General features: G+C 43.0%; 1 protein-coding gene across 1 annotated transcript in view; it reads right to left on the bottom strand.

The window, feature by feature from the left end:
• Positions 1-21,166, bottom strand: part of LOC308292066 (scavenger receptor cysteine-rich type 1 protein M130-like) — a 30,361-nt gene extending 9,195 nt beyond the window's left edge. The window contains exons 1-9 of the mRNA XM_080734294.1: positions 21,037-21,166; positions 16,395-16,688; positions 14,682-14,987; positions 13,521-13,820; positions 11,828-12,133; positions 8,038-8,358; positions 3,873-4,178; positions 3,476-3,769; positions 1,829-2,044 (exon numbers count right to left, since the gene is read on the bottom strand). Of these exons, the coding sequence (XP_080590420.1) occupies positions 1,829-2,044; positions 3,476-3,769; positions 3,873-4,178; positions 8,038-8,358; positions 11,828-12,133; positions 13,521-13,820; positions 14,682-14,987; positions 16,395-16,688; positions 21,037-21,106 (2,413 nt within the window). The 5' untranslated portion in view covers positions 21,107-21,166. The remainder of the gene's footprint in view (positions 1-1,828; positions 2,045-3,475; positions 3,770-3,872; positions 4,179-8,037; positions 8,359-11,827; positions 12,134-13,520; positions 13,821-14,681; positions 14,988-16,394; positions 16,689-21,036) is intronic.
• Between the last annotated feature and the right edge of the window lie 4,808 nt (positions 21,167-25,974).

Genomic DNA, 25,974 nt, shown 5'->3' on the forward strand with positions numbered 1-25,974 from the left:
AGAGCTTTGCCTTACGGCTCAACTCTTTTGTCTTCACAACAGTGCGATTCAGCGACTGCAAAACCGCTCCTGCTGCTCCGATTCTCCGGCTGATCTCCTTCTCCGTCTTCCCTTTTCTCTCACTTGTGAACAAGACCCCGAGATACTTTAACTCCTTCACCTGGGGGTAATGTCTCATTCCCTACTTGGACGGCACAATCCATCGGTTCCCTGCTGAGAACCATGGCCTCAGACTTTAAGATGCTCATCCTCATTCCGGCCGCTGTACACTCGGCCACGAACCGATCCAGTGAGAGCTGAAGGTCTTGGACCTATGGTGCCATCAGGACCAAGTCATCCGCAAAAAGCAGTGACTCAACCTTTAGCTCACCAAGCCTTATACCTTCTCCACCACCACTTCGCCTCGAGATCCTGTCCATGAAAATCACAAACAGGATAGGTGACAAGGCGCAGCCCTGGCGGAGGCCAACCCCCACCGGAAAAGAATCTGACTTATTACAGAGCACACGGACACAGCTCTCACTTTGGGCGTACAGAGATTGGATGGCCCTCAACAAGGTCCCCCTCACTCCATATTCCCGCAACACCTCCCACAGAACCTCTCGGGGGACCCGGTCATATGCCTTCTCCAAATCTACAAAACACATGTAGACCGGATATGCATACTCCCAGGCCTTCTCCAGGATCCCTGTCAGAGTAAAAAGCTGGTAAGTTGTCTGCCACTCCCTCGGCACTGTACCAGACTTCCACGCAATGTTGAAAAGACCCATCAACCAAGACAGCCCCTCAACACCCCCGGAGCTTTGCCACTGTGGAGTTGTTTAACTACCTCCGTGACTGCCTTCCGGGAGATTGACGTCAACCCTCCATCATCCTCAGGCTCTGCTCCTGTCAGGGAGGATGGGTCTGGTGTGATTGGGTTTAGGAGTTCCTCAAAGTGTTCCTTCCACCGCCCTACGACTTCCTCATTTGAAGTTAGCAGATCCCCATCCTTGCTGTACACAGCTTGGATGGTTCCTCGCTTTCCCCTCCTGAGGTGTCGTTTGGTCTTCCAGAACAACTTTGGTGCTGCCCAAAAGTCCTTCTCCATGGACTCCCCGAACTCCTCCCACACCCGTTGCTTAGCCTCAGACACAGCTGTGGCTGCTGCCCTTCGGGCCTGTCGGTACCTTGCAACTGCCTCCGGAGTCCCTTGGGATAAAATATCCCGATAGGACTCCTTCTTCAGTCGTACGGCTTCCCTGACACCAGGGTGTTCTACCAAAACATAAAGTGAAAAATCAAACCTTGGTTCGAAGTGAAGCGGTGAACTTTTATTCTATGTGTTCTAGAGCTTCAAAGTATGGTCCCATTGGACATTTTTAATCATCCAATCATCAGACCGGGACGGGCGGGACACACATATTCTGGATATACGGGACAGATAAAACCTGTTCATTCTGGACTGGAATGACCATATATGGACACACAAAGCCACTCCTTGGAAGCGGCTTTCACAGCTTCAAAAATGAAATGGTACACCTTATTGAGTGTGTATATACTGTACATCAAAGACCCCACGTTCTACCCTCTGGTCACAGTTAAACCAAATAAACCAAAGAACACAATGCACAGTCTCCACTAAGATCATAAGTAGGCCTACGGGAGGTTAGAGGTGAAACGGCTTCCTGGTTGGTCCACAGCGTGCGAAAGACATGAGACAATCAGAGTCCACTGTTACACATTGTGGGCATAATCCCTGGAACCATCCTTTGGTACCGGCGCATTCATTGCTGCCAATCATACGCTGAAACTGGAACATCTACCTACAGTATCTAATATACTGTACCTTCACACTGGAACTCTTTGGTCAACATTGGAGCCTTCACTTCTCCATAGAGCGAGCCGAGGAGGAGTGAAGGAGGCCCACAGCCAAGCTGCCTACAGACCACCTCTGCATCCTGCTGGTCAAAGTCACCTTCACACACTGAGACCCACGACTGATTAGACATCACCTCCACTCTGCCTGAACACAAACTGGTCCCATTCACCAACCTCACTGACTCTGGAGAGAGAGAGAGAGAGAGAGAGAGAGAGAGAGAGAGAGAGAGAGAGAGAGAGAGAGAGAGTCAAATTCAGTCTGATTCATAGGTTAATTTGTGTGTAATGGTCCAGTTAACACTCGGCCGTTATTTTAATCTTTGATATAGTTCCTCGTCTGAAACGGCTGATGTGAATGGTGTTTGATCAATACGCAACGCGACGCGAGCACTCATTCTCGCATGTACGCACTGCTCAAACAAGCATGCACAGGCATGTCCGTGTACTTTTAAATGTTTGTTTTTGTATTTAATCTTAAGAACAACAGTACATTATGTACACAATCACTCTGAACAGTGCTGTGCGGACTCGCACGCAGCAGTCAGTCAAACACCAACCCTTCCCACCAATCCCCTCCCCTTTGAAATCTCTTGTCAATGGGACAATGTCAGACTCGAACTCCAGCGCTGAGTCTGAAATCAGGGTAAAACAATGGAACACATTCCACCAACGCAAAATTCACTGCAGCAGCATGTGAGGCGAGTTGCCTACCAGTCTGGGATCTAGGCCATGTCTGAACTGGCCCAGCAGCCGACACCCAGTCCAGAAGGATGGGAATGGACACTGGATGTCGACAACCAGGTCTGGCTTCTTGTGTGGAGCACTCTACCCATGGCATCAAAAGCAAAAAGATGAAATGTGGTTGTAGAAGTGGTTGTGGAGCAAGGTGCTCCTGCAAGAAGGCACACTGGAATTGGATAGAACTTTGCAGTTGCCAATGTGACAAATCATTTTTGAAATTTGAATGTTGATATCCTTCCTAATCTTCAATTAATTTGTGCTCCATGTGTCTAACTGCTATTGGGCTCTAAGTCTGTTCTAATTGTGGCTTTGTCCCCAACCTCAGTCCTGTGTGATATTTGTTGTTGTGCCTGCTGGCAGCTCAAAGGGTAAAAAGTGTCCTGGGATTTTTAAATGTTTAACAATACACCCTTTGTCAAGTCCCGCCCGTTGTCCCGCCCCTCTTCACACCCATTGTGTCTTGGTGGGACACTCTGTGGGACATTCCATCCACCACCATTTTAATTCAGTTGCTTCGTATTGTTATTCTGTGTGTTCAATTCTAATTTCAAACTTGGTTTCAGTAAAATGGAGCTGCTCGGTGGCAGTATAGTGACTCAGCATGTTTTTAAATCTTTTTATTTCTCCAAAAATTATGTTTTAGCAAATTCAACATAAAAAAGGCGGAACCAGAGCGGGACAAGGCAGATAGAGCCTCCTGGTTGGTCAGTCAGTGACCAACCAGAAGGCTAACAATAATGTTTGCACTGTGAATACAAATAAAATATATTTTTTAAAGAATGCATACATACGGTAATTTAGGAAAGCAAATGAACCGATGACGGTCTGTATACCAAAAGATCACTGTCATTGCTGAAGTCATTGTTTGTATTACCTGAACACATCACCTCCACTCTGTAACTGGTAGAGAAAGAATCCTTTTCCCCGCATCCACTTAGTGAAGACTCGGACCCGTCGCAGACAGATGACATCTGCCATGAAGGTTCAGACGTGTAACCATAACTCCTTCCTGTTGAAACAACAGAGCCACAGTCCATCTCTCTACACACTACAGCCGATGACCTCAGGTTCCACTTGTCATTACCCACTGGTCTCCACTCATCCAGATGTTTCATCTCAAGTGTACCGGTGCAGTGACTGGTTCCTCCCACCAACCTGACAGAGGACCCTGTACAAGGACAAGAGAATAAGGAGTAAAACCCTAATGTTATGCCATTACAACATTCTTTTTTTTTACAACATTCTAATCTAAAGTGTAGCTTGTCTTTTACCTGAGCACGTGAGTCCAACAGACTTGTCAGGCAAGCACGTGTCTCTAGTTGAATCTGAGGTTCCGCAGTCCAGGAGAACAGACTCATTACCATCACACTGGAACGCTTTGGTCGACATTGGAGCCTTTCCTTCTCCATAGAGCGCCCCCTGGAGGACTGAAGGAGCCCCACACGAAAGCTCCCTACAGACCACCTCTGCATCCTGCTGGTCAAAGTCACCTTCACACACTGAGACCCACGACTGATCAGACTTCACCTCCACTCTGCCTGAACACAAATTATTCCCATTCACAAACCTCACAGACTCTGAAGAGAGAAACAAAGACACAGAGAGAGAGAGAGAGAGAGAGAGAGAGAGAGAGAGAGATCATCATCATCATCATCATCATATTTTCTTTTTCTCCATAAAACATCACATGGTGCCATGGCATTGGTCCGACATCTCATTGTTCCTACATCCCATTAGTCTAAATCTGGTGATGTGTGATGTTAACCACAGACTATGGCTAAACCTAAACCTAACCCTAACCTCAGTAAAACTATGCCTAAACCTAACCCAAACCCTAACCTTAACCTCATTAAAACTATGCCTAAACTTAACCCTAAAACCTAACCCTAACCAAAGTAGGATAATGAGATGTAGGACTTATGAGACGTAGGACTTATGGGCAGTCCCCCATCACACTACCACTCCTGAGATGCAAGAAGAAGAAGGCATATTAGATTCATTACAAGACAATATATAACGATTCTCTGTTTACCTGTTAGTTTAGCCTGGTCAAAGGAAGGAGGTGTGAATCTGGTCAGAATATAGTGGCTATGCTTCAATCGTCCTTTTGGACACGCGGTTAAACGCGGATCTCAGACATCCTTCATCAGAATGCCCACATTATGTTGATTTGGGACAACTTTGTGATCAATGCTAGAGCCCTGCACAGGCCTAAAATGTGGGCCCTGGCCCATGGAATTAAGGGCCAGCCCGGCCCCAGGCCCGATGGGTGCCTTTATTTACAGCCTGAGCCCGGCCTGAAGCCTGACACCCTTTAATCTATTTGCTCTGATAAAAAACAAACCCAGAAGAAGTCGAGAACACAAACACACACCGCACTAAAAAGTAAGAAATCCTCCTCCAGCCACCATTTGGAATGATGCAGCAGAATTCTACACACTTCTGGGTGACTTGGGATTTTGTGTTAGCTGGCACTGGCTTGGAAAGAAACTGTAACTGATACGGGACACACTTTGTGCCATAGTTTGAAGATGGGGGAATCAATATGAATGACAGGGCAATTTACAGCTCCCCAGATGATTAACTTAATGTGCAACATTGTTTTCTCACTCAACAGTAAACAAACCTACGTAAAGTTTAAGTGTATAGAGGCTGTCTGCACATTTTTAAAGTGACAATTTAAGGACTCTTTAATACCTCTAAAATGACAGTGTGAACATTGGACAAATTGTCAAATATTAGAGGCAGAAATTGTGAAAATAGCCGTTCTACATGCTCACACCGTTGTGAGCATGTAGATCTGCTATTTTCACAATAGAACCGTGATATACAAAATGTAGTTCAACTCTTAGTGCTTGGCAGGGTGTGGGGGTCCCCAGTTAAAATATGATTATTTTGGGGGTCGCGGCCTGAAAAGGTTGAGAATCTATCTGATAGACTATCGTCTATCTGATAGATGGTCTGGAGAGTGACTGACTCTACTTTACTTTAGCATAGTGTATTGGTTGCAAATATTCACAACATGGCCTTTTGCAAGCCTCTGTCATTATAACATAATTCTACATATTAAAATATCGGCAAGATGGCCATAGGAATCATCATGATCATCAAGATTTGATCAAGTTAACTGATTCTGAAATAAATAAATAAATGAACAAATGAATAAATGAATAAATGAATCTCAAAGGTCAGATTCTTGAAAGCTGCAAATGATGGGAGATTGTATGACAAATTGTTTCACCCACTTTCGTACACCTGTAAACCGACAAACCTGTGATGTTTGAACACAATGAGAGAGAGAGAGGAAGATTCCACCGAGAGATTATCATTGGACATACAGTATTGTCCCCCTGGCCTAACACAGTAGTTGTCAGCGTTGTGAGCATGTAGATCGGCTATTTTCACAATTTCTGCCTCTAATATTTCACAATTTGGACAATGTTTAATTTGCCAATTTGGACAATGTTTAATTTGCCATTTTAGAGGTATTAAAAAGTCCTTAAATTGGCACTTTAGAAATGTGCAGATACCCTCTATAACGTTATGTTGGTTTGTTTACCGTTGAGTGAGAAAACAATGTTGCACATTAAGTTAATCATCTGGGGACCCCCCAAAATAATCGGGGGGTAGTGTGTGATGTGATGACGTCATCAAACGATAAAATTCAACTCAACTTTTTACTGAGTCGAGTCGACTTGCAAAAATCACAAGTCGTTAATGCCCTAGGCCACAGAGACAACGTAGTTCAGCATGAACAAAAGGGCAGTGATGGAAAAAGTACTCACATTTTATACTTAAGTAAAAGTATCAATACTGCAATGTAGAAATACTCTGTTACAAGTAAAAGTCCGGAATTCAAAATGTACTCGAGTAAAAGTACAAAGGTATTGGCAGATCTACAAGTTCACGTGTTGCATCACGTTATTTTCAAATAGCCAAGGTATAAAATAGGGATAAAGTGGCTAATGGATGTTTTATAATATTATAATTTATATCTGCAAAGTAACAAGTAACTAAAGTTTTAAAATAAATGTAGTGGAGTAAAATACAATATTTGGATCCAAGATGTGTGGAGTAGAAGTAAACGTTTTGGTAATTTGAAATACTCAAGTAAAGTACAAATACCTCAAAATTTTAAAAAGTACAGTACGTAGGGGCACTCCACCACTTTTCAACCTATCTTCATATAATAGGTCCTCACTTATGTTCATGATAAAATATCAAAAAAAAAAAATCTACTCAGTTTGGGTCTCATAGGAGAGCTGTGGGTGGGTCAAATCCTTCCTACCGGTGACATCATCAATGGGAAATGCAAGCTAATAGAAACTGCAGGCTTTCTATTCCTGAAAAATTTGCAATGTTAAAGTGGAAGCCATTGTTCTCGTGATAATAAAAATCTATTTTTTCTTTTTCAAAAATATTATTTATTTCATTTTTTGTCAAACGATGATGTCACCGGTAGGAAGGATTTGACAGCTCTCCTATGAGACCCAGACTGAATAGAAAAGAATTGTGCTATTTTATCATGAACATTAGTGAGGACCTATTATATGAAGACAGGTTGAAAAGTGGTGAACTACTCCTTTATTTAAGTAAATGTACTTAGTTACTTTACACCACTGCAATAGGGAAGGATTGGAATGGATTCTATCTTAAGTTGTTAAAGTTCATGAGCAAAGCAATGTGAATAGAATGGACATGGTTTATCGTTGCGACTGTAGGTCGCCATTTAGTATGAAAACCTCATGTCCGTCTGTCCGTCTTTCTGTCACACCTCATGCTCTTCTGACATCACAATGATGTTGCAGATGAATGGCCCAGAATTAATTTTCACTGACCTGTTCTGACATCACAATGATGCAAATGAATGGCCCAGAGGCTACATTTTGGCCACATTGTGTCCAACTTAAACAGCCAACCTGGTCTGTGAAATGTTTTGGTCAAAGGTGATCCCATGCCAAAGCTCCAGCACTCACCCAGCACTCTGCTGTCACCCAGGCGGATGCTTGCACGCACCCATGTGCACACGCCCATGAGCACACTCCCATATCTTCTCGCCCTTAGGGTGTCTTATTGGTTTACTATATACAGTATGTTATGCTGCTTGTTGGGTTCTTTCGAGATCATTGCAATATTTGAGGTTAATTTCTTCCTCTTGAAATAACATGTATTTTTCAGTGGTGAAAGAAACCAACTTGGACCAATAATGGTTCAAAACAATAACAAAAAGACAATGTACAATGCCTCAGAGTGGTTCCTTTTTCAGTTTAGGTATTGTGTGCCTCATGCAAGTGTGTCCGTCCCAAAATGTGAAAGCTCCCACAAAGACATAAAATACAAACTCAAAAGAGTAGAGAGACAGACAGACAGACGGACAGATAGATTGACAGATATATAACTAAAGAACACAGTGTTTAAGTCATGGTTTGTTTTTACCTGAACAGATCACCTTCCGTCTCTCAGTGGATTTGTCAGACATCTTTGTTCCACATTCCCTGAGTGAAGACTCAGAACCATCACAAAGAGATCTAAATCTCCACACAGACTGAGATGTGAAACCATACGTCCTTTCTGTTGAAACAACAGAACCACAGCCCAGCTGTCTACACAGTACAGCTGATGACTGAAGGTTCCACTCAGATGGTATGTAAGCTCTTGTGTAGGGAGTGGACACAGGTCTCCACTGTCTGTGGTGTTTAGTCTCCAGTATCCCATTGCAGTGACTGGTTCCTCCCACCAACCTGACATCATCAGGTACTGAACAGAGACAAGAGAGTATGCAGTAAACAAGAAACATGACTTAACCCTGCAAGGCCCAGTGTTGCTTTTTGGCAACATTTTTTAAATCATTAAAATGTTATAATTAGTTTTCCTGTTCTTTTTTTCACATTAACATCACCATTAAATCCTATTGTTTAGTATTACAATGCCATTGGCCACGATATTTGCTTATAAATACCCCCCACAGAGGCTGACAAACAACATGTACATATATGTTATTATTGTGAAAAATGTCCCCAAAATGGAAATTAGAGCATGATTTCTGATTTATGGCTATAAAATAGAGATGTTACCGATCAATCGGCAATGGATCGGATCGGGCCGATCAAAGCGTGATCGGCGATAATCGGTGGTTTAGATCAAAAGGTAAATTCACCGATCCGATCCGATCGGTGCATCCGATCAACCAGCCGTTCAGTATGCCCACTTGAGGCCATTTTGGGGTATTGATTTCCACAGTGCTGAAGGAATAATTAGTTACTGCTATGATAATAATAATAATAATAATAATAGCTTGGATTTATATAGCGCTTTTCTAAATACCCAAAGCGCTTTACAACAGAAAGAACAACAACTTTATTAGGAAAAACTTTAAAAACAACAAATACAAATACAAAAGAGTTAAAAGTAGAGCAAGTACTAGGGAGGCATAGTTTGCCAGACCTCAGCTGGGATATGCTATTTTGAAAAGGTGAGTTTTTAGTGAAGCTTTGAATGAGGGGAGGGAGGGAGCGCTTCTGAGGTGGTTGGGGAGAGCGTTCCAGAGGGTGGGGGCAGAGACGGAGAAAGCCCTGTCCCCCCAGGTGCGGTACTTGGCTGTGCGGGCCTCCAGGAGGTTGGCTTCACTGGACCTGAGGGATCGGGTTGGGATGTAGGGGTGGATGAGATCAGAAAGGTAGGAGGGAGCCAGGTTATTGAGTGCCTTGAAGGTGGTTAGCAGGATTTTGTAGTGTATTCTTTGTTTGACAGGGAGCCAGTGCAGGTCGTGAAGAACAGGGGTGATATGGTCTCTGGAGCGGGTACTGGTAAGGAGGCGGGCGGCGGAGTTTTGAACGTGTTGTAATTTGTTGAGGATTGTGGCAGTGGTACCGTTAAGGATGCTATTGCAGTAGTCTATCCGGGATGTAACAAATGCGTGGATGAGTGTTTCGGCAGCTGTGAATGTCAGTGAGGGACGGAGGCGGGCAATATTGTTGAGGTGAAAGAAGGCAGTTTTAGTGATCTGGTTTATGTGGGGGCGGAATGAGAGGGTGGGATCAAAAATGACACCAAGGTTACGGATGTGAGTGGAGGTAGATACAGTGGAGCCATCGATGCTGAGAGTGAAGTTCTGGGTGGAGCGGGTGAGGGAATCTGGGCCGATGATGAGGATTTCTGATTTATTGCCATTAAGTTTGAGAAAGTTTTTTTGCATCCATGTTTTGAGGTCTGTAAGGCAGGTGGTGAGGGTGGAGAGGGTGGCAGCGGTGACAGTTTTGGTGGAGAGGTAGAGTTGAGTATCATCGGCATAACAGTGAAATTGGAGATTGTGGTGGCGGAGGATCTGACCAAGTGGAAGTATGTAAATGATGAAGAGGAGGGGACCAAGTACAGAGCCCTGGGGGACACCGTGTGTGACTGGGGCAGTGGAAGAGTGGCAGTTGTTAATGGAGACAAACTGGTGACGGTCGGAAAGGTAAGATGTTAACCAGGAGAGGGCAGTGTCGGTTATTCCGAGGGAGGACTTGAGGCGGGAAATGAGGATGGAGTGGTTGATGGTGTCGAAGGCGGCAGAGAGGTCAAGGAGGATGAGGATGGAGAGGAAGCCATTGTCAGCGGAGAGGAGGATGTCATTGGTAACTTTGAGGAGAGCCGTTTCAGTACTGTGATTTGTGCGGAAGCCGGATTGAAATGTTTCGAAAAGGTTATTTGAGTCCAGGTGTAATTTCAGTTGGGAGGCAACAGCTCTTTCCAGGATTTTGGAGATGAAGGGGAGATTTGAGATGGGCCGGTAGTTGTTAGGGGTGTCAGGGTCAAGTCCAGGTTTTTTGAGAATGGGGGTAACGGCAGCCAGTTTAAGGGCAGGTGGGATGAGACCGGTGGACAGCGAGGTGTTGATGATGTTGGTGATGTATGGAGAGAGCGTAGGGAGACATGCTATGACTAGGGAAGAGGGTATTGGATCGAGGATGCAGGTGGATGTTTTCATGCCAGAGGTTATGGAGGAGAGATCAGTGGTGGTGATTGTGGTGAAGGTGCTGAGGGGCTCACCAGAGAACAGCGGGGGGACAGGTTCGGGGTCTGAGGGGTCGGTGGAGGGGGTGGCCAGTTCGGAGTGAATGGTGTCAATTTTGGACTGAAAAAATGTTAAGAAAGATTCACATTTACTGTTGTCAAATGAAGAGGTGGTGGTGTCCATAGGTTTGAGCAGTTTGTTGACAGTGGAGAACAGTGTTTTGGGGTTATTGCTACCGGACTGGATGATGGAGGAATGGTGGGAAGTACGTGCACTGCTGAGGGCTTGTTTATATTGCTGCTGGTGAGAGTTGTAGGTTTCGGAATGGACAGTTAGACCAGTTTTATTGGCAAGCCGCTCAAGCTGGCGGCCCTTCTTTTTAAGCTGGCGGAGATGGTCAGTGTACCAGGGGGCAGAGTGGGTGTAGGAGACTGATTTGTTTATGGTGGGAGCAAGCTGATTGAGGCATGTGGAGAGTGAGTTATTGTAGTTGTTGACAAGTTCAGTGGGGGAGGCATTGAGAGTGAATGAGGAGTCCGGAAGGGTATCAATCAGGAGGGAGGAGAGAGAGGAGGGTTGGATAGATTTGAGGTTGCGGAATGTGATGGAGCGTTTCAGCTTGGTGACGGGGGTGGGAATGTCAATATCCATGGTGAGGGCCAGATGGTCAGAGATGTGTTTGAGAGTGTTGCCGGAGGTGGTGAGATTATTGATGGTGTTTCCGGTAGTGCAGATCAGATCCAGGGTGTGTCCTTTTATATGAGTTGGAAAATCAACGTGCTGGGTAATGTTAAATAAATTTAAAATGTCCAGGAATTCTGTGGCAGGGGGAGAGATAATAAATACATAGTAATGCTGGTAAATAACTATAAGGCAAATATATAAATGAATTCATGAGTGAATTAATTAATTAAAGTTAAAACATTAACATTTAGAAAATATAAATAATATATAAATAATAACTTGATCGGATCTGTGATTGATCGGTATCGGGTGATCAAACTTTTGTGATCGGTGCTCGGTGATCGGTTCCAAAAAACCTGATCGGACCATCCCTACTATAAAACCTTACAAAAACTTTTTTTTTACATTACCTTTCCTCTGATTAGGACTCCTACAACACCATCAGATTTTTTTTATTAATTTGTTTTGGCGAGTAGAAATTAATTTGGGTCTTGCAGAGTTAATTATAACATGATATCCAGAACACAACTATAACTTGTATTTTACCTGAGCAGGTGAGTCCAACAGTCTTATCAGGTGAGCAGGTGTTTCTAGTTGAATCTGAGGTTACACAGTCCTGGAAAAGAGACTCACTGCCTTCACACTGGATCTCTTTGGTCCACATGGGAGCCTTTACTTCCCCATAGAGCGCCCCCTGGAGGACTGAAGGAGCCCCACAGCCAAGCTCCCTACAGACCACCTCTGCATCCTGCTGGTCAAAGTCACCTTCGCACACTGAGACCCACGACTGATTGGACTTCACCTCCACTCTGCCTGAACACAAATTATCGCCATTCACCAACCTCACTGACTCTGGAGAGAGAGAGAGATAGAGAGAGATATCAACTTTTTTGCATTTGTGTAAGAAGTTAAACCTCTACCATGTAAGTTGTTCAACTACTGGTCAGTAGTTGAGCAACTTACATGGTAGAGTAAGTTGGTCCAGTGGGGGACTTGTGGACACACAGCGACCGGGCATGAAGCTGCAGCTCCCTTTGTAAAACGACTACTGCTAGTCTGCTACGTGACTGCGGTTTTCACAATGACCCTGAGCGCAAAGGTGGGGGCGCGGGGGGCTGCAAGGGTGATGACCGACTCAGCTGCCATCCCTGTTATGCTACGACTCCTCCAGAATAACATTCAGACTCCAGAGTAAACTCTGTTGTTGTAGCCTCGCGTAGACAGGCTTACTCAAGCTACTTCCTGATAAGACGGCAAGACGCGCTGTGATTGGCCGGTAGTGTATGATCCGCGCTGTAATTGGCCGGTAGTGTATGATCCGGGAGACAACGTAGGGTATACGGAAGGATGCAGATGAATTTTGCAGCGAAATCCGGACTCATAGAAAATACATTTTTCGAAGCCTTTCAGGGCTGAAATTAGCAGAGTGGGTGTTCTAAAACTTTAGCTTTAGATTTAATAGTTAGATCAAATTTAAGATTTGTTTAATTGAAAAAGTCACACAGTATAGCTTTAAAGTGCTTTCGGAACTGTGCTCTATAAATAAAGGGTTCTCAAGTGTTTTGTTTGGGAACCCAAATAGGCTAAATGCACAGCAGCCATATTGGAGAGAAGTTGGGTCTCTTCTCACTTCCTTCAAAGGTGTTACCAATGATTCTAATGAAGGCTCTGTTCCATTTCATGCGGCACAGTGCTTCTCATTCTTAAACCTTATATTTCAAGGTCCCCATAACTCTGAGAGCATACAAATGGAACCAAATGGACCCTTACCCTTACACACCTTTTAAGGGGTAATTTGGAACCCCCAAGTTACCCTGAACCACACTTTGGGACCCACTGGTGTATATCAGAGTGTTTCCATGTGAGCCAACATGCACAATATCAGCACCCTGACTCTGTTTGACCAGAAAGGAACAGAGCAGTGAGAAGAGACCCAACTTCCCTTCAAAATGGCTGCTGTGCATATAGCCTATGGACATTCTATATATCTGGAATGTGCCAGGGACCCCTATACAAGATGTATCTTGTTCAAACGTTGCATTCATTCTATATGGTGTTTAGAAGCTCACAAAGTCGACGGCATACTAAACACGCCAACAAGGAAAACCCACGCCACTGTTCCTCTGGAAACGTTCAATTTCCCTGTTCACTGCACTCCTAATGCCAGGCATTGAATGATAGACAGACTGACGGACGCACAGACTGACCGTCCGCTGACGGACAGAAGTCATCGTGTTACCTGAGCAGACAACATCCAGTATATAAGTGGAAGTATCGGTCTGCTTTGTTCCACACTCCCTTAGTGATGACTCAGACCCATCACAGGATGATCTAAACTTCCACCCCAGTTTGTCTTTATCACCGGACCACCTTTCTGTTGAAATAGCAGCGCCACATTTCAGCTGTTTACACAGTACGACTGATGTCTTCAGGTGCCAGTCAGACCAACCAAGCACTGGTCTCCACTCTCCTTCGTGTTTCATCTCCAGTATACCAGTACAGTGACTGCTTCCTCCCGCCAACCTGACATCATCAGGCCCTGAAAAGAAACAATACATATTTCCTTTAAAAACTCTGACCTCCTTTGGAGGCCCAAGTAAAAACAGTGGTTCGGAATTGCTTTTTCCAACTAAGAAACATCTACAGAATTCGAGCTGTCCTTTCCACCCCTAATCTCCATAAAGTTATAAATGCCCTCATCTCATCACGTCTGGACTACTGTACTGTAACTCACTATATTCAGGTATCAACAAGGGAGCCATGCATCGCCTACAGTTAGTACAAAATGCGGCCGCCAGGCTCATAACTGGGACTAGGAGGTCAGAACATATAACCCGGTACTGACTGCATTACATTGGCTGCCTGTATCATTCAGAATTGATTTTAAGATTTTATTGTTGACTTTTAAAGCTCGTAATAGCCTAGCACCTCAGTATTTAGTAGATATGTTGGAACCATATGTGCCTGCCCGCAGTTTGAGTTCCTCTGGTTTGGCTCCTCTGGAGGTTCCCAGCTCAAACCAGGTTACCAAGGGCGACAGGGCCTTTGCAGTCAGGGCCCCCACACTCTGGAAAAGCCTCCCAGTGGCCCTCTGATTTGCTTGCTCTATAACTGTTTTTAAATCTCAACTTAAGACCTATTTTTATTGAAAGGCCTTTTTAACCTACTAACTGCAAAGTGCATCTATTCTCACTGACACCATTGCTGTATGTTGTTTTTATATTTATTTTATTGTTGCTGAAATTGTTATGATTATGATTCACTGTTGATGTTATTTTGATGTTGTTAAGCACTTTGTAACATTGTTTTAAAAGGTGCTATATAAATAAAGTTTTATTACTACACTTATATATTTAAAAATGATAATCAAAAGCCTTTGCAAGTGTAGTTTGTGTTTTACCTGAGCAGGTGAGCCCAACAGTCTTGTCAGGTGAGCAGGTGTTTCTGGTTGAGTCTGAGGTTCTACAGTCAAGGAGAACAGACTCGCTGCCTTCACACTGGAAGTCTTTCGTCCCCATCGTGGCCTTCCCCTCACTATAGAGCGCCCCCTGGAGGACTGAAGGAGCACCACAGCCAAGCTCCCTACAGACCACCTCTGCATCCTGCTGGTCAAAGTCACCTTCACACACTGAGAGCCACAACTGATCAGACTTCACCTCCACTCTGCCTGAACACAAACTGGTCCCATTCACCAACCTCACAGACTCTGGACAGAGAGAGAGAGAGAAGTCATTACTTGCGCCAGCAGAGCTTGCAAGTACTGCGTTCGGTGTTGCGTATGTGTGTATGTCGGTGTCCTTCTTTATTTAAGCCCGTAGCTCAATTAGGGACCAGCATTTCTGGCAATGTCATCATTAACAGCCAGTGAGGATGAGGGACCAGCATTCCTGGTGATGCCACAAGTAGGCCATACATGGCCTACAAGACGCAAGTTGACACCTTAACAGAGTGCACTTCTTGTATAATTTCACTAATAACTTGTGCAAGCAAGCGCGCAAGTACTGTAATCGGCTGGGTATGTATGTAGATGTCCCCCTTTGTGAGCGGTGGTAAATCCTAGTCTGAAGACGTAATGCGAGATTCACCTTTTTTGGGTGAGTTTATGCACATCTTGTTTTCATTTAGGCTAATTGTCTTTTCTGTCAACCAAAGTTCTGGGACAGACTATAGTAGCACTGTATGTCAGAGTTTATTTTAGTATGTCTATAAGACAGACAAGGGGAGCTGTGTGTTCAGTGAATTATGGCCTGCCTACTTTTTGACCGTCAAATCAAATTCCAGCGCGATGTCCCTCCTTTCTGGAGCGTTTCAGGGGGAACTGCGTCACTATAAGGAAGTGGAGCGAGTGAGTTTCATTTCGTCTTTAACATCCAATGAGGCCAGCAGTGCACACCTCATGGCGCGCTCTACTTGCGCACAAGTAGGCCATGTGTTCAGAGGCGTCAATTGGGTATGGCAAGCTATGGCAGCTGCCATACCTTGGCTACAGGGGGAAATAATAAAATGTACTGTAATCGTGCCTGGCGTCAGTTCAGAAAAAGCTAAGGTATGGCAACATGATTGGTGAGTGCAAGACACCAGTCATGTTGCCATACCTTAGCTTTTTCTGAACTGACGCCGCTGCATGTGTGGCCTTCTTGTACATGAGACGCAAGTTGGCACCTCGACAGAGTGCAGTTCTAGTTTCAACTTTTACATCAAGTTTAATTGTCAAGTTCATAAATCAAGTAAACTGAAAAAGAAAAAAAAGAAATCTCCCCGTGTCTCCTAGGGTAGATACCCTCACAAAAACATGCAGCCGGGGCGCCTGATGGAGGGGAAAGGAACGGGTTGGAATAACGTGTTCCTTCCACACGCTACGTCCATCCCAGGGAAATCTTCCCCCCCTGTCAGGTGAAAAGAAGCAACTTGGACTACTCATGCATTGAAGGAAGCATGAGGTCAGTCCGGTGTCTCCCCAGGCACAATAGAGGGAGAGCAGAGCCCAGGATTACATAGGCCATTGGCACTGGGTGAAAATGGGTTACAAAATAATAATAAAAAAATAAAAAAAGTTTTCAAAGCGGGACTAACCCCAACCCTGCTTTGAGAAACCACAGATTGTCGATCTTACCAGAACAGATCACCTCCAGTTTGGTCATGGAATAATAGGTGGTGTCTGGGCTTCCACACGCCATCAGTGCAGCCTCGGAGCCGACGCAGACGGACCAGGCTTCGTAATACGGGACGTCGGGGATGCGTCTGGTGGAAACGGCGGAGCCGCAGTTCAGCCGTCTGCACACCGCGTCCGACGGCTTCAGGCTCCACCCGGACTTGGCGATCACCGGCCTCCACTTCCTCTGGTGTTTCATCTCCAGCACGCCAGCACAGCGCCCTGCGCCTCGCAGGCCTACCAGCCTGACAGGATCTGGACAGGAAATAAATGAACATGTAACGCCCAGGATGTGAACCCTGGTCTCCCATGTGAAACTCCAACATCTTAACCCTTGACTTATATCTTTGGAGTGGATTGTCGCGATTATTTTCCAATACCAGGACACCTGTGCGCATCTTTTGAGGCCTCTCACGAAGCGTGGCAGGGAACACACTTAGTCGGAAAACAACGTTGGCAGTCAAATGAAATGCATTACTATATGGCACATTTCATGCAGCAAGCCCAGACGTGCCCAAATCAGGGTTAATTTTGTCGACTAAAACTCGACTCGACAAAACACAATTATTGATATTATAATGACTGACGATAGGCTCTTGGATTCAGTGATGGGCAGTAGCGAGCTACAAGTAGCAACTATACATAGCTTAACTACATTTCTCAGTAGCGCTGCTCCTTTTGAACCAAATAGCTTTTTCTGTAGCATAGCTATTTTAAGACCCCAGTAGTGACGCAGTGTCCAACAAACGCTACACGTTACTATCCCGGCGAAAATTGACTGCTAAATAAAGTTTGTGAGGAAAAGAATTCCCAAAAGATCCCCAAACATGTTGTTCTGTACAGCACTGCTTTCACTTCTTTCAACGAACCTCCTCTGTGTGTTATAGAAGCGAGACACTTCACCCCGCAAGGACATGGTGAAGTGTTCAGCGAACGTCTGAGAACAACTGACATCGCGTTGCAAATGCTAACTTTGTGAGCTTGTAGATCTCGTGGGGCAGAGCATGAATCAGGCCTGGGGCGCTGCAGCCAGAGATGGACAGTACTCGACCCGAGTACTTGAGTAAGAGTACAGAGTACGCCTGGTCACATTTACTCCATGCAGTCCACAGTAAAAGTAGCTCAGTCAAAATGTTACAAGTAAGAGTAAAAAAAGTACTTGCTTTTAAATGTACTTAAGTATTCAAGAGTACATACCGGTACATGCTTTTAAAGATAGGCTACTTAAAGTACAAATAAAAGTAAAAGTACTCAAGTACATTTACTCAGTTACTGTCCACCGCTGGCTGCAGCTTATCAGCTGTTTCGACAGCTCACGAGTCAGTGCACTCTTTTGTCCACAGCTAACTAATGACAGTGAAGTGGCAATTTAAGGACCTTTTAGACATTTTAATACCTACAAAAATATATAAAAACAACTATAAAAACTGGTGAAACATTTGCCAAATTGACAATATAGTAAAAGAGGCACACATTTTGAAAATGGCAGATCTACAAGCTCGAAACGCCTTGTGTTCCGAGGCGTTGTGAGCTTGTAGATCTTCTATTTTCACAATATTTATCGATGGAACAGAGTGAAACTAAATGTAATGCCCCAACTCCAATTGATTGTCAGGGTGGGGTCCCCAGTTCAAATATGATTTTTTTGGGGGGTCACAGCCTAAAAAGGTACACATTTAATTTAAAAAGTAAATGAAAGGATGACACAAAAAGTCAGACACGAGGGCTTGTTTCCAGTTTTATAATAATCAAACAAACTGAGCATTTTTTGCCAGCCTATTTGTTTGGTGGAAAGTTGTACTTGATCATGAAGTTGATGTAGCTTGTAGCTTGCTTTGCTACATTTCTCTGTGGATAGCTTCGCTGTAGCTTAAGCTATATTTCATCGAGAGTAGCTTGTAGCTTAGCTTACTACATTTTCCAAGTAGCTTGCCCATAACTGCTTGGATTACCTATGATCCTAGATTACTGAGGCACTACACTACACCTTGTGTTTACCTTGTAAATCTTTAAATGCCTAAGTTATACATCATGATGCAAAATGTTAACTGACTACCTTTGTTCATGATGTCACTGATCCCACAATCACTCCTCCAGTTCTCTCAGGACCTTTTTCTAATTTTCACACTCTAAGGTACATTGTATATTAATGACATAGTTCAATGTTGAAAATGAGTGGTATGCGCCTTTAACCCTGTTAAAGTAATTTCTACTGGCCAAAAAAAGAAAAAAAAAAATCCGATGGTGTTGTAGGAGTCCTAATCACAGGAAAATGTAATGTTAAAAAATGTACAATGTTTTTGTAAGGTTTTATAGCCATAAATCATAAATCATAAATCATGCTCTAATTTGCATTTTGGAGATATTTTTCACAATATTAATATATGCACGTGTTCTAGACATTCTAATGATCACGGAAAAAAAAATATTACAGGCATTTTACTTATGTTTTAGTGAGGAATAGCTTCTGTTAAAAAGTGAGATGTTGTTCGTCAAGACGCTGGAATTTCAACTTCTCTGGGAGGTGTGAATGTCAGCCCCTGTGGGGGGTATTTATATGCAAATATCGTGGCCAATGGCATTGTAATACTAAACAATATAGGATGTAATGGTGATGTTAATGTGAAAAAAGAACAGGAAAACTAATTATAACATTTTTTTTAAAAATGATTTAAAAAATGTTGCCAAAAAGCAACGCTGGGCCTTGCAGGGTTAAAGGAGTAGTTCACCCCATCAATAGGAAACAAAAAAATATTTTTCTGCAGTACCATTTAGGGGGTGAACTACTCCTTTAAATCACAATGCATTTTGAACAGACGGATATGTGACACAGTTCTGAAGCTGTTCCTACTGACCCTATAGTCTTGTTTACCCTTCCACAGAGGAGCACATCATCACATGACTCACTGTCACACTTGGCACAATCAACAGATAGCCAGCGGCGGACACTCTACCTCAGTACTTGAGTCAAAGTTCAGATACTCCTGCTGTTAAGTATTACTCAGCTACAAGTGACATGTCATATGTGTACTTAAAGTGCTTACTTAAAATATATACCTATAGCATGTAGATCTGCTATAATCAATACATATGAAATAGGGTAAATAGGGTTACTCCATAATACTTTTTCCTTCCTAAAAATAATTTAACGTGCAATATTTGTCTTTGTAATGTAGTGGAAAGAAAGTCATAATTATCCAAACGTTTTGTACAGATTAAGATACTACTGTATGTATTCACCCACCTCCATAGATAATCAGTTATATTTTCGCCCCTTACCCCTAAACTTCTTTGCCATTTTTAACTATTTAAAAAAATAAAAATCGACATGTTGTGAGCTTGTAGATCAGCTATTTGAACCACAGATATAAAAATCTAGATACCTCTTCCGATGGGTGCGAGCATGTTCATTTTAATGATCAATCAATCAATCAATCAATCAATCAATCAACCAATCAACCAATCAATCAATCAACCAATCAATCAATCAATCAATCAATCAATCAATCAATCAATCATGTTCCATTTAGGATTAATGGAAGTAACATAGTAGCTATACTTGAAAACAACACCATGACTTAGTGTTCATGTTAATGTTATAATATCACTCAAATTATTGGGTTTTTGGCATTTATTTGGAGGCTCTCTTGCGATACACTCGCAGCCCGTCAGTGGGCCCTTGCCCCGCAGGTTGAGAACCACTGATTTAAAACTTCCAACAACGTCAACATAAGTCCCCACCTGGGGGTCAGAGTGTTTTCCAGGGGGAGAGAGGAGTCTGCCAGACCAGTGATGTTGACATTGTAGTCGTAATAGAGACTGGTTAACCCATTAACCCAGTGGTTCTCAAACTTTTACATTTCAAGGTCTCCCCTTTACTCTGACAGTATACAAATGGAACCCATTTGATTCCATTTGTATACTTTTAGAGTTACAGACTTTATGGGTCAATTTAGACCCCCATAAAGCAGGGGTTTTCAACGTTTTCAGGCCAAGGACCCCTTAGTTAGAGAGAGATGAAGCAGGGACCCCACTGTCTGTTCATAGATTTCATATAGTTTCATCATTTGACAGCACAATCATCAGTGTATTTTAGATTCATGTCAATTTGTGTTTTCAGATATTTAACCATGCTGAACCGTCAATATTTAATAAACTTGACCTTTCACTCTGTACTTAGTCTGCTCTTTTTCCCCTCTACACCAAACCTCTTTGCTGAAAATAGCCGATCTACAAGCTCAGTGAGCTTGTAGATCTGCTATTTTTGGCCAAAGTTCTCAGAATTTGGACACTATGGTTCAAGTGCTTAATATAAAAAAGGAGAAAAAAAGGTTTCTTTCACAGAAAGATTTGGAGGACCCCCTACAGTAACTTTGATGGGTCCCAGACCCCCTGTTGAGGACCCCTGCCATAAAGGATTCCTTGGAATCCGCTGCATTAACAAAAAAAGAAGAAAAAAAGAAAAGGCGGGGAAAAAAATGCAAAGAAAATGTGCAATTGGTATGCCAATGTTACATCCATTATTTATTTTCAAAACAAACAAATAGGCCTACAAGTCTTTAAAGTCCTAAATACATGATTTAATCTATGAAAATGATCTTACCTTCAGCACTCACTGATCTCAGAGTGGTAATCAGCCATGATAGGAAACAGCTTTGTATGATCACGTGCATCTTTGATCCACATTAAACAGCGGAATGCTGAAGCTCTGTATAAAGCACTGTGGATTTGAGCCTCGTAGTCCCTCCTCCTCAGCACAGAGATGAATGACCCCACTAACATGGTGTTATGTAACATACACCAGTGGTTCTCAACCTTTTAAGGCCGTGACCCCCAAAATAATCATATTTTAACTGGGGACCCCCCACCCTGATGAGCAGCAAGAGTTGAGGCATTACATTTTGCATAACACGGTTCTATTATTAAAATAGCAGATCTACATGCTCACAACGCCTCGCGTTGTGAGGCGTTGTGAGCATGTAGATCGGCTATTTTCACAATTCCAGCCTCTAATATTTGACAATTTGGCCAATGTTTAATTTGTCATTTTAGAGGTAGTAAAAAGTCCTTAAATTGTCACTTTAGAAATGTGCATATACCCTCTATACACTTAAACTTTATGATGGTTTGTTTACTGTTGAGAGAGAGAAAACAACGCTGCACATTAAAGTTGCTATAAGCAGTTGTCTGCTGACATAAGCAGGACACAGGCAATTGCTTATTTTTTTATTTTATTTTATTATATTCAGGCGGCTAACAATGCTCCCTAAAAAAATCTAGTCTCTGTGGCGCTTCTAGGAGCAGCAGTCTGCCTCCAAAACTAGTATTTTATTTGTAAGAAGCTCTGTCACTAGCAGCTCATTGGTGCATGAACCAACCGACCGGGGCTAAAAGGATTGACAGACAGGTCAACCAATCCGAACAAAAACAAGCGGCGGTCCTGATTGGTTTGCTTATTTGGCAGACCAATGACAGAATTATCACAGATAAAAATAATAGTTTTGGAGGCAGATTGTGGCCCCAGGAAGTGTCACAGAGACAACATTTCTTTAGGAAGCATGGTTAGCCATCTGAAAAAATAAAAATAATTAAAGCTGCAAGCAGCAATGACCGGGCCCTCGGAGCTCTATCCACGTCACAAGGGGTAGCAGCCAATTAGCGTTCGTATTTTAGATTCAGCATTAGCATTTGTTAGCATTAGCATTTGTTAGCATTAGTTAGCATTAGCATTTGTTAGCATTTGCATTTTTAGAATTAGCATTTGTTAGCATTATCATGTGTTAGCATTAGCATTAGCATTTGTTAACATTAGTATTAGCATTTGTTAGCATTAGCATTTCTTAGCATTAGCATGTGTTAGCATTAGCATTTCTTAGCATTAGCATGTGTTAGCATTATCATTAGGCATGTTAGCATTAGTTGGTTAATATTAGCATGTGTTAGCATTAGCATTAGCATTTGTTAGCATTAGCATTAGCATGTGTTAGCATTAACATTAGCATGTTAGCATTAGCATGTTAGCATTAGCATTAGCATGTGTTAGCATTAGCATTAGCATGTTAGCATTTGTTAGCATTAGCATGTGTTATCATTAGCATTTGTAAGCATTAGCATTAGCATGTGTTCGCATTAGCATTAGCATGTGTTAGCATTAACATTAGCATGTTAGCATTAGCATTTTAGCATTAGCATGTGTTAGCATTAGCATGTGTTAGCATTAGCATGTGTTAGCATTAGCATTAGCATGTGTTAGCATTAGCATTAGCATGTGTTAGCATTAGCATTAACATTTATTAGCATTATTACGACAAACGGTTCATGAGATATAGAGGCACTTCCTGTTTGGTGAAGGGCACTTCCTGTTTGGCGAAGGAAGTGCCAATTATGGTTAAGGACTCTTAATCAAGTCATATGACATCAGCCACGAGTCTGTACGACAAACGGTTCATGAGTTATAGAGGCACTTCCTGTTTGGTGAAGGGCACTTCCTGTTTGGCGAAGGAAGCGTCAATTAAGGTTAAGGACTCTTAATCAAGTCATATGACATCAGCCACGAGTCTGTACGACAAACGGTTCATGAGGTATAGAGGCACTTCCTGTTTGGTGAAGGGCACTTCCTGTTTGGCGAAGGAAGCTTCAATTAACTCATTGAATGCCATTTCAAGATGGCCCCCAAGTACCAGACTGCCACTATCCTAGATTTCTAGTGCACGGATCAATCTTTAGTGCACGGATCGTGCACGCCCATGCACCATATATGCATCATATGTGTAGTACTTTTTAACAGCTTTCAAACAAAAAAATCCGCTTGGAAATCCGTTCAGGCATTCATGAGTTACAAGCCTTCAAAGTCAGACAAAACAACACTGCCACCTTCCTAAATTTCTAGTGCACGGATACATTTTTAGTGCACGGATCGTGCACGCCCATGCCTAGATCATGCACCATATGTGTAGTACTTTTTAACAGCTTTCAAACAAAAAAATCCGCTTGGAAATCCGTTCAGGCATTCATGAGATACAAGCCTTCAAAGTCAGACAAAACAGCCATTTTTGACATTTTGAAAGATGTGTTTGTTATGGGGCTAAACATGCAATTTCGCAATTGCGATCATGCCTAATACATTTGAGGCATTTTTAGAAATTTTTTTTATAAAAAAAAAATTTTTTTTTTTCAAAATGGCTTCCAACTCGGGAAACTCGGGCTGTGGCAGCCTGGGACTACTGTAATAACTCGTGAAACTCGTGCCTTGGCAGTCAATGAGTTAAGGTTAAGGACTCTTAATCAAGTCATATGATACCAGCCACAACTCTGTACGATAAACGGTTGATGAGTAACAGCCAAAAAAGGAACAATCAAGTTTCGGCCAATCAGAAGAGGGGGCGGGGCTTAGTTAAACCAATTAAGGTGAAGGACACTTAGGCAAGTCATACGATACCAGCCACAACTCTGTACGATAAACGGTTGATGAGTAACAGCCAAAAAAAGGAACAATCAAGTATGGACCAATCAGAAGAGGGGCACTTCCTGTTTGGTGAAGGAAGTTTGACCCTTCGCCACGGGCACGCCGTTTTACGAAAACTCACGATTCGCACAACTTTTCATCGTTAAGGTGTCTTGAGTATGCCGAGCGAACTTGAAGTTGATCCAATTAACCCCCTAGGAGGAGTTCGTTAAAGTGCGACACGTGAAAACGGCCAAAAATGCACCAAAACGCCACTAATTAGTCAAAATGGCTGACTTCCTGTTTGGTTTTGGAAGAGACTTTTTTGTGAGTCCGGACATGATACAGGTGTGTAGCGATTTTCGTACGTGTAGGTGAAACCGTATGGTGGGGCTTGAGGCACGAAGTTTTGTAGGGGGCGCTATTGAGCCATTAGGCCACGCCCCCTTTATTTATTTTTTTAAATACGAAATTTTTCGCCACTTGTGATGTGTGTGCAAAGTTGCGCAACTTTTGGAGTACGTTTTGCGGCTCAAAAACACGATTCATTCGGCGGAAGAATAATAATAATCTTTGCAAATACAATAGGGTCCTCACACTGTGTGTGCTCGGGCCCTAAAAATGCCTGTTTCCTGCTTATGTCACCAGAAAACTGCACTTTAAGTTAGTCAACCACTGGTTGAGAACCACTGACATAGACCACTGGTTCTCAACGTCTGGTCCGGGGACCAAAAGCGGTCCAAATGGAGCCTTATGGGTCTTTAACTCTGAGAGTGTACAAATGGAACCAATGGATTGATTGATTGATTGAAGACTTTATTAGAAGTTTGCATAGGAAAAGGTACAGTTCACTGGTGCATGGTCAACTAAACGGAGATCCTAGAAAAGCACTTGGCTTATTTGCACATCTAGGAAACCATTGAAGTATCTCATAACATTGAATGACAGACGGATAGAACACAGTACTATGCAGTAGATATAGTAAAAAAAAAAAAAAAAAAAAAAAAACAGTGCAAAAAAAATATATATACAGTAGGTAAAAAACAACTAAGGGTCAGGGGAGGGTAAGGCTGCGTTAGGTTTGTTATTGCCAGTTGCGAACGGCTGCCGCCTGTAACTGGTTTTTCAGGGCGATTTTAAAAGATGCTAGGGATCCACACTCCTCCACATTTTGGTGGTATAGCAGAAGAACGAGTTTGACCCTTTGACTGTGGACCCTTATGTGTCTCTAACTCTGAGAGGTTCCAACTGGAACCAAATGAACCCTTACAGGTTTGGAACCAATGTAATCGAATGGAACTTTACGGATCTGTAAGTCTGAGTGTGTACAAATGGAACCACACGGACCCTTACGGGTCTGTATGCAGATGCCAAGCCTGGCATTAATGGGCCTCGAGTAGCAAAACATTTTGTGTGTGTGTGTGTGTGTGTGTGTGTGTGTGTGTGTGTGTGTGTGTGTGTGTGTGTGTGTGTGTGTGTAATTATCATTATTATTTACCCTTTCTGTATTTTACACACAACAATAGGTTATTATGGCCGTGGTTCAGACATTTTCATAATAGACTTATTGTACGGTTGTTGCTGGGACTACCATTACTGTTACTATGACTGCTATTGTAAGTGTTTTTCTGCAATATAATATACACTAGTATGATGACTCAGGGCGACATGAGAGCGAGTTCGCGCCAGTGATCTATATCGGACCAGTTACCCATATAGGGAGACCCCTGGTACCCATATATGGAGATCCGTGTACTGTATATGGAGATATGCTATCCCAAACATGCTTACTCAGTTATTCGTTATCTGACATCATACCCTGTTATGCCCATACATGGAGATCCCTGTCTGTAGAACCAGCCACACAGATATGGGCTGTGTTGGCCATATGGATTATGTTAGTGTGGTATGTGGCCGATGTGGCCTCCATACATGGGCAATCGCATATCAAGTCCTGTTAGATATGGGCTTAATATTGATGAAATCAGGGAACTCCATATATGGGCAGAAAAGGGATTATGTTAGTGTGACATCACAGTGAAGCCAGAGCGTGATGTCAGAGCGGCAAAGTGGTTACCCTGACATCACAGTGACATC

The sequence above is a fragment of the Nannobrachium achirus genome, assembly GCF_963921795.1.
Source record: "Nannobrachium achirus genome assembly, chromosome: 9".
NCBI lineage: Eukaryota > Metazoa > Chordata > Actinopteri > Myctophiformes > Myctophidae > Nannobrachium > Nannobrachium achirus.